The 9,202-nt window shown below is 67.0% G+C and overlaps 1 protein-coding gene and 1 long non-coding RNA gene across 2 annotated transcripts; both read left to right on the forward strand.

The window, feature by feature from the left end:
- Nucleotides 1–5,661: 5,661 nt before the first annotated feature.
- Nucleotides 5,662–7,182, forward strand: GPR75 (G protein-coupled receptor 75; the record flags this gene model as incomplete). The annotated part of the gene is given in 3 exon segments (XM_029071667.1): nt 5,662–6,356; nt 6,358–6,893; nt 7,100–7,182. Coding segments are annotated over 3 exon segments (1,314 nt in total), but the record flags the coding sequence as incomplete, so codon positions are not given.
- Nucleotides 7,183–7,294: 112 nt separating this feature from the next.
- LOC103165663 lies at nt 7,295–8,967 on the forward strand. The gene is made up of 2 exons (XR_003762140.2): nt 7,295–7,682; nt 7,785–8,967. It is a non-coding gene; the product is annotated as an uncharacterized LOC103165663 (long non-coding RNA).
- The last annotated feature ends 235 nt before the right edge of the window (nt 8,968–9,202 follow it).

Here is a 9,202-nt window from a genome sequence, read left to right on the forward strand (position 1 = left end):
CAGTTCCAACCTCAGGCCGTAGTCCTCCCAACCCGCCGCTCCCGAGGTTCCCCTCCCGGCTCGAGAGGCCCCGCGGGCTTCCGGGGACCCCGCCGCCCCCTGACGCCCGCCGGGCGGCCCCGGGTTTCCGTCCGCGTCCCTCCCGCCGTCCGAGTCGCCGACCCGGACCCTCCCTCCCTCCCGCCCCCCCCCCCCCCAACCGAGAGCCCACCGACGTCAATAGACATCTTGGCGTTGGTCGCCAGAGAACGGGAACCGCTTTTTGTATAAAAAACAAAAAAAAACAACAGACCCACCCGAGGATCCAAGCGGGCGGTCCGCAGATAGGTTCCGCCGCGTCACGCGGCTCTCCGCCGGGAAACCTCTCGACAGACATCCGTCGAACCCGAGGCCGGAGGGCGGCTTCGGAATCCCGGCTGCCTGCCCCCGTCGCCGGGCAGGCGGTCGGGGCAGCCGGGGGAAGGAGGAGCAGGGCCGAGCGTCGATAATCTAGCCGGGCGCTCACCGAGGAGGACTCGACTTGAGCCCACGTCCCCCCGCCAAAAATGGCGGGTCCGGGGGAGGAGCGGAGCCGACGGCTGAAAAACCGAGGGTCGCCGAGCGGCGTCGTAATTGGGATCGGAGCGTGTGTGTGTGTGTGTATCCAGTGTGTGTATAAAAAGCACTGAATGATCGGTTTTCTTTTTTTTTTTTTTTTTTTAACACCTCGTATTCTTCTTTACAAACATCATTAGCCCCTCTGGGAAAAAAAAACAAAAAAATCCTCACACTAACGGGAGACTGCCGCGTCTGTGAAAGTTCTGTATATTTTTGGCCCGCGACATCGTCGAGAGACCGATAACTCGGCTATTTAATTGACCTGTTTGATATATGTTACATAGATGTACAAGACTGTATAAACTGTAGAGGCGTTGCCTCGGCAAGACGCTGTACAGATCGCCACCTTTTACACGACACCATCGTGAAACGAATTTGTAAAGATTCACCCAGATGTCAATACTATAGTGATTCTGGCTCTCGGAGCCGATCGGATGCCATTATTTGCGTGTTTAAATTATTTTCATTATTCTCAGTTACCCAGGCCTTTTTTTTTTTTTTTTGGCGGTTCTTTGGTTTTTTTTTTCGTTCCCGCTGTTCTCTCCCCCCTTTACGGATTTCGTCTCATCTCCTCAGTACGTCCGGATTGTAACGCGACTCCCGTGCTCATTCCGAAACGCTAAGGCCCGTTCCGCTCGGACGAGATCGTAGAACGCAAGGTACCTCCTAAAATCGGGAGAACCCACGAGTCGGTGCGTGGTTCACCTTTCACACAACCCGTACGGTCCTCCTCCTAGAAACACTACCATAGGGTTGGGGAAAACAGCCACCCGCCGGCGGACGACCGGACCCGGCGCGGCCAGAGGTCCTGTCGTAGCATTCACCGAGGGTCCGGGCACAGACGCGGTCACCGTAGAGCGTAGCGCCGAAAGGATGATTTTCAAACGCGGACCTAGTTTAAAACCCAATAAACGAAGCGTCCGTAAAAACAAAACAAAACACAAAAGAAACCCGGCTTCCGTCTCGCGTCCGGGGAGAGGACCCGGTCATCGGCGGTGGCGCGGCGGGCCCCCGAAATACGCGCCGCCTTGGCCGTCCCCCGGAATTCTGCGTGACGGGAGGAACGAGAGAGGCGACCCGAAAGCCGTGACGATACCATCTGACTGCCGGAAACCTGATGTCCCTATGAGGTGGTTATCTTTTTTTTTTTTTTAAATGATATCTAAGTACTCACCGTGTGTCTGGCGCTGTGTTGAACGCCGGCATAGACACGAGCCGGGCCGGTCCGACACCGCGCCCGTCCCACGCGGGGCTCCCGATCTTAACCCCCGTTTCACGGACGGGGCGACCGAGGCGCAGGGAAGCGGCGACCCGCCCGGGGTCACCCGGGGGACGAGAGAAGCCACGCGGCCCGGTGAGCGGGGCCCAGGCTCGGGAGCCCGAAGGACCCGGGTTCCGACCCCGTCCGCCGGCGCGGCCTCGGGCCGGTCGAATCGCCGCTGCGGACGGCGGTCCCCTCGTCTGTGAGACGGGGACGGGGACGGAGACGGCCACGCGGGAGTCGGTCCGCGGCGAACCCGCGTGGCCGGCGCTCGGACGCGGCGAAGCCAGAAAGCGGCAGAGTGGCCGCCGGGACCCGGATCCTCGCGCCCCACCCGCCGGGCCACCCCGCCTCACCTCGGGCAGCCTCCGACCTCCCGTCCCGATCCCCCGCACCCCGGCGAGCCCCCGGTCGGACGGAGGCCGTCGAGGCACGCTCTCCAAACGGGTCGGGGGGCCGGGGCCGGGCGCCGGGAACCCGGGAGCCGAACCCACGCCCTCCGACTCCCAAGCCCGGGCTCTCGCCACCGGGCCCGGCCGCTCGTGGAGCGCTTACCGCGTGCGAGGCGCTCTACCGAGTGCTCGGGGGAGGGCGGAGGAGCCGACGGAGACACGGCCCCTGCCCACGGTGGGCTCCCCGGCGGGGGTGGGCGGCGATAGAAGTAAACGGACATCGATAGAAATGGAAATGTGTGTGTGTGTGTGTGTGTACATATATAGAGAGAGCTAGAGATAGATATACAGTGGGGAAGAGAAGCAGCGTGGCTCAGTGGAAAGAGCCCGGGCTTCGGAGTCAGAGGTCATGAGTTCGAATCCCGGCTCTGCCCCTCGTCAGCTGTGTGACTGTGGGCGAGTCACTTCACTTCTCTGGGCCTCAGTGACCTCATCTGGAAAATGGGGATGAAGACTGTGAGCCCCACGTGGGACCACCTGATCATTCTATATCTCCCCCAGCGCTTCGAACAGTGCTCTGCACATAGTAAGCGCTTAACAGATACCAACATTATTATTATTATTATTATTATTATTAGGGAGAGGGGGGAACGAGGAGGGGAGGAAGGGACGGTGTGGGAAGGCCTCGTGGAGGAGGCGAGGGCCGAGGAGGGCTCCGGAGGAGGGGAAGCGAGTTAGTTTGGCGGGGGCGAGGGTCGGGGGGTTGGAGGCGGATCGGGGTGGGGGCTGGGGGGGAGAGGGAGGCCCCGGGAGGAGGGAGGAGGGAGGAGGGAGGAGGCGGGCCGGGGCAGGGCGGGGACGGCTCGGAGGCCGGGAGGGAGGAGCTCGGCCTCGACGCCAAGGTTGAGGGGCAGCGACCGGAGGCTTGGAGGAGGAAGAGCGGAGGGGGCGGTGGGGGTCCCGCTATACCCCCGCCCAGGCCTCGGGGAGCGGGGGCTCCCCCGGCCCTTCCCCCCCTCCTCCTCCTGTCCCCGTCCCCCCCCCCTCCAGTCCCTCCTCCTGTCCCCCCTCCTCCTCCTGCTCCTCCTCCTGCTCCTCCCGTCCCTCCTCCCGTCCCCCCTCCCGCTCCTGTCCCCGGTCGCGGCGCCGCCGGCCCCCGGGTGCGGGGCGGGCGATGAGGTGGCAGCCGGCTGAGGAGGGTCCCGCACCGCCCCTCGGGGACCCGCCCAGGTGAGAGAGAGGCCGCGGGGGTGGGGGGTGGGGGGGTAGGAGGGAGGGAGGGAGGGAGGGCAGGCCGGCCGGCCGGGGGATGGATGGGCGGGCGGGCGGGCGGAGGTGGCCTGCAGGCCCCGGCCCTTCCTCGGCCCCGTCGCCGGGCCGCGACCCCCAACCGACGGGCCCCCGGCCCCCGCCCCTCCTCTCCTCCCTCCCTGGCCCGGCCCCCGCCCAGCCCGACACCCCCTGACCGAAATGCGGCCCGGGGGAGTCCGGACCCCGGCTCCCGCCCGGGCCCCCCGAGGCCATCTGGGCCCCGGCCCCGGCCCCGCCCCTCGGTCTTGCCCCTGCCCCGGGCCCGCTTCTACCCCCGCCCCTAGGTCGCTCGGGAGGCGTCATCCCCTCCCTCCTCCGGCTCCTCGGCGCATCCGTCCCACCTTCCCTCTGGCTAAATAACTGAAGGTTTTCTCATCCCCTGGCAGGCCCGGGCCTCCCTCGGGCCCTCTCTCTCCCTCGGGCCCTCTCTCTCCCTCGGGCCCTCTCTCTCCCTCGGGCCCTCTCCCTCGGCGCCTTCTCCGACCCCATCGGCACCGTCTCCCCCCTTCCCCCGTCCCGGGGTGCGGGGCCCTCCTCCCCCGGGCCCCCCGGGACGCGGTCCCGGCCCGAGGGGGTCCGGACGAGGTACTCGACGGCCTCCGGGATGACGGTCGTCGTGGTGTCCGCCGAGCGCTCGCCACGTGCCGGGCCCCGGACTCGACGCCGGGCCGGGGGCGGGCGGACGGGGGCGGTCCGGGGTCCGCGCGGGACCCGCCGCCTCCGTCCCCTGGTGCGGATGAGGTGACCCCGTATCTCCCCCGGCGCTCAGAACGGCGCTCTGCCCGTGGAGAGCGCTCAACGGATAGCGACGTCATCGCCGAGGCGCGGGGAGATGGAGCGACTGGCCCGATCCCCGCCGAACGCGGGAGGCGAGCGGATGGGGCGCTGCCCGACCCGGGCCTCGGCGAGGAGCCGTCGGAGGTGACCCTCTGTCTCTCTCCCGGTACGTTTTTTTCCGACGGTGTCCGTCGAGGGCTTCCTGTGTGCCGGGCTCTGTACCCGGTGCCGGGGTAGATCCAGATACCGGGGTTGGACGCGGGCCCTGTCCCGCGTCGTCTCGATCCCCGTTTTGCACGCGAGGTGACTGAGGCGCGGAGAAGTGAAATGACCTGCCCGGGGTCGCCCGGCAGACACGAGGCGGAGCCGGGATGAGGCCCCGGGCCTTTCCCATCCCCCCGGGCCCCGGGCTCCACCCGGGAGGCCACGCCGCTTCCCGTGTTGTTTCCGCGCTTCTGGGCCCGGGCCCGTCCGTGTTATTTCTTACCCCAGTCGGGATTCGGGAGCCCCGGGGATTTCCCGCCTGGGCCGGGAGAAGAGGGAAGGGTCGGAAGAGGGTTCATCAACAGAAGGGAGCCCCCGGTCGTTTTTTCAGCGGAGGGCAGAGGAATCGTGTCGGATCTGGGGGCCATCGGATGTGCTCCGGTCTCTGTCTCGAGTCTGGGAGAGATGGCGTCTGTTGGCTCTTGGCTTAGTGAATCCCTGATGCTGTCGCGGTGGAAGGAAGTGACACCTCTCTGGGTTTCGTGGAGCTCGTCTTCCTTATCCCGACTTTCTGTCTCGTTGGGTTGTCGTTGCGGGGAGGCGGTGTGGTCTCCTGGAAGAAGCGCAGGGCTGGGAGGGGAGTCGGAGAACTCGGGTCCCAGTCTGTGTGACCGTGGCGGGTCACCGGACTTGTCTGCGCCTCAGCTCCCTCGTCGGTAAAAGGGGGATTCGGTAGCCGTTTCGGCCTCCTGCTTGGCCGGCGGGCCCCGGGTGTGGGACCGGCGCTGTTGCTGACCCCGTTGTCGGGTCTCTGCCCCCCGGCTCTCGGCTCGGCGCCCGGCACGTGGGAGGCGCTGAACCCACGCCACCGTCGTCGTCACGGTTTTCTTCTTCTTCTTCTTCTTCTTCTTCTTCTCCTCCTTCTTTCACTGTCTCGGTTCGAACCGCCGTAGGCCCAGTCGCGCGGGGCGCGGCTCGAGTCGGGCCCGGCTCCCCGGGGGCGGAGGGGAGCGCCGTCGCCCCCGGGGGAAGATGAACGCGACGGCCCGGCTGCGGGCCGCCCTCAACGCCACGCGGCCGCGGGCGCCGCCCTCCCCGGGGGCCGCCGGGACCGCCGCCCCGCCGGGGGCCCGGGAGGCCGTCCACCCGGCCGCGCTGGCCGGCTGCACCGTCCTGCTGGCCGCCGTCTTCGGGCTGGGCTCCTACGGCAACCTCGTCGTCTTCTCGTCCTTCTTCGACCCGGCCTCCCGCAGGTTCCGCGCCGACTCCGACTTCCTGATCCTGAGCCTGTCCCTCTGCGACCTGCTGGTCTGCGCGGTGACGGCGCCCATGCTGGCCTACGGCCTGCTGGCCGAGGCCGCGGCCGCGGGCGTCCCCGGCGCCTTCTGCCTGGCCTTCCGCCTGACCGGCTCCGGCTTCGTCCTCGTGTCCCTCGAGACGGCGGCGGTCATCGCCCTGCGCCGGCTGCGCGTGGCGCTGGGCCGGCAGCCCGACCGGCCGGCCTCCCTCCCGGCCGCGCTGCTCCTCACCCTGGCCCTCTGGGCGGCCGGCTTCACCCTGGCGGCGCTGGCCACGCTCCGGCCCGCCCGCTCGCGCCTCTGCCTGCCCCTGGCCGGCCCGCCCGGCGGGGGGGGGACGACCGTCCTCTGCCTCTACGCCGCCGACTTCGCCCTCTGCGTGGCCGTGGTGGCCGTCTCCTACGTCGCCATCGCCCGGGCCCTGTGGAGGAACGCCCGGGGGCGGAGGCGCCCCCCGGGCCCGGCCCGCGGGCCGCGGCGGCCCCCCGGCGGGACCCCGGCCCCGGCCCCCGGGGGGCGTCCGGCGGCCCGGCCCGGCCCCCTGCCGCGGCCGGGACTACGGCCGGCTGCGGCCGCCCTCGGCCGCCGCGCTGGCCCCGGCCCGGGACTCGCGGGCGGTGCTGACCTGCGTGGTCATCGTGCTGTCGGCCCTGCTCTGCTGCCTGCCCCTGGGGGTGGCCCTGGCCGGGGCCGCGTGGGGCGGGGGCGGGGGCGGCCTCCTCTACCAGCTGGAGCTGTGCGGCTTCACCCTGGCCTTCGGCAAGTCGGGCCTGAACCCTTTCATCTACTCGCGGAAGGGCGCCGGCCTGCGGCGGAAGGCGCTGGGCTGCTTCCGGGCCTTCCCCCCGGGCCTCTCGGCCCGCTGCCGTCGCCGCCGCCTCTGCTGCCGGCACAGGACCCGCCTCCGCGCCCTGGGCGAGGGCAGCCTGGACGTCAACAGGAACAAGTCGTCCCACCACGAGACCAACTCGGCCGGCCCGCCGTCCCCGCGGCCCGGGGAGGGGGCGGCCGGGGGCCCCCGCCGCTCCCGGGACGCCGGCTCCGGGCCCCCGGGCCCCGGCCTCCGCGACGGCGGCCCCCCGGGCCGGGCCGACCGCCCCGGGCCGGACGCCGGCGCGTCCGCCGGGCGGGGGGCCGTCCCTTCCGTCTGACGCCGGCGGGCCGGGCCGGGGCGGGGCCCGACCCCCCTCCCGGGGGCCGGGGCGGTGGCTTTGTCTTCGGAACCGCTCGGCGGAGAGATCCTCGTTCCCAACTCGAAGGCCTGCCATTGGGCGGTCTGGGGAAGCGGCCCGGCCCGGTGGCGAGAACCCGGGCCCGGGAGTCAGAAGGTGGCGGGTTCTGATGGCGGCTCCGCCGCGTGACCTTGGCGGGGCGTGTCACTTGGCTTCCCTGGGCCTCGGTTCCCTCGTCCGTAAAATGGGGATCGAGACTGGGAGCCCCACGTGGGACGGGGACTGCGTCCAACCTGATCGCCACCTAACTACAGTGCCTGGCACGTAGCGAGCGCTTAACGGACGCCGTCGTCGTCGACGCCGTCGTCGTCCTCGCCGTCGTCGTCACGACGTGCCCTTGGGGGACGCCTCTAACCCGGGGGTGTCGTCTTTCTCGGAGACCGTAAGGCCGGCCCCTAGTTCCGGCGGGTCGCTTCGACGGGCTCCCCTGAATGGTCTCGCCCCTCTCCTCCCCCGAGGCCCGGGCGAGACGCGGGAAACGTGCGGGTTGATCACGTGGTCCAGTGCAGCGGGCCGGCCCGCCGGGACCCCGCCAGCTCGCCGGACCCACCGAGTCTCGGGTGCCGATCGTAAATCGCGGCCGGGTGTTGCGGGGCCCGGATCCCGATCGGTGAGAGAGGGGTCCGGAGAGAAGGGTGATCTTTGGGTTCGGGGGTTGGGAGGTTCTGCTCCGCGGCGGGAGCTTGGAATGATGAACTCCGTCTTCTTGCAGCGGAAAGGGCCCCGCCGAGGTCGAAAGAGATCGCGTCGAAGCTCAGGACTTCCGGAGACGGAAGGGCCTCGAGAGCCACGGAGCGCCATCTTTACGTGATGCAAGGGCGAGGGTCGGTTTTTGCCGAGAATGCAGGATCTCAGTTCCCTCCCGTTCTCGGAGAAGGCGTTTTTACTATCCTTTCCCCGTCCCCGACGGTCTCGGGGACCAACTCTGTGCAGATCACTGTATTAAGCGCTTCGGAGAGTACAAGTGACAAGCGTCGGTAGAACCATTTCCTGCCTCTCGTTTCCGGTGAATGGTGCGGCGATAGGGAGAGGCCAAGTTGGTTTGCGGCGAGGCGCCCCGGTGCGAGGCGATCGGGGTTCAGATGAATCGGGCACGGTCACTTTATCACACGGCAGACGCGGGCGTGTTGGCGACTGGAGCCGGGAAGCCGTTGGCCCCGGGCACCTTGGTCGGAACCGTTCCACGGACCGGGACGGCGCGGGGAGATGGGAATGAGCCCAGCGAAACCGTCTCTCGCCGTGGAGGAGGGCGCCTCTGGACACAGCGGAGACAACAGCCGGGGACCGGAGAGAAGGGTGTCCGTTCGCTCGTTCAGCTTCTCCTTTCCCCCGCCTAGCCCGGACTTAACCCTTGGAATCGACGCTCGAGGTGATCTCGGTCCGATTTCAGAGGAACCGTCGTCTTCCTCCCCTACACCTTCCGTAATCGTTCCCTTTCCTCTGACGTCGACCGCCGTCGTCATCGAACCCTCCGTGACCGAAGGGTACCAGGGTAGCTGGAGTCGGTTTCCGACGTCAGCATCCGATTCCGGGCTGATTATCTTGCATCTGTCCCATGTACTAAACTCTTCACGGTTACTATTGTGATCAGACTTGTTTTCAAGTCCCTTTTCTTTTGCAGGTAGATGGTTGCTTTATTTAATCTCCCCGCAGCTGTTTTGGGGACCCTTTTTTTTCAGTTTGGGTATAAAGTAATTGCTATTAAAGTTTTTTTTTTTAAAGAATCTCACACTTTCCCTTCTAAATGATCGTGTAAGGAGGACTCTCTTAGCTCCCTCTAGACAGTAAGCACGTTGTAGGCGGGGAATGGTTGCCTGTTAATTTCTGTATTGTACTCTCTCAGGTGCTTAGTCCAGCGCTCAGCACAGAGTAAACACTCAATAAATTCGATTGAATCAATCCTGAGAGGACAATGGTTCCAGGGGGATGGCAAGGTGTTTTTTAATCTGCTGGTCCCAATATTTTCTCTTCAAAGAGGCCCGGATACCTAAGTCCTTGTCTGTGGGAAGGACTGATTTGGCCCCACATATCTCCATATTCCCCCCGTGTCTGTAGATGAGATCACATGGTACGATCGATTTTTACTACTCTTTATTCCACCAGGCCTATTTCTTGAGTGCTTACTGTGTG

The sequence above is a fragment of the Ornithorhynchus anatinus genome, chromosome 9, assembly GCF_004115215.2.
Source record: "Ornithorhynchus anatinus isolate Pmale09 chromosome 9, mOrnAna1.pri.v4, whole genome shotgun sequence".
NCBI classification, from domain to species: Eukaryota; Metazoa; Chordata; class Mammalia; order Monotremata; family Ornithorhynchidae; genus Ornithorhynchus; species Ornithorhynchus anatinus.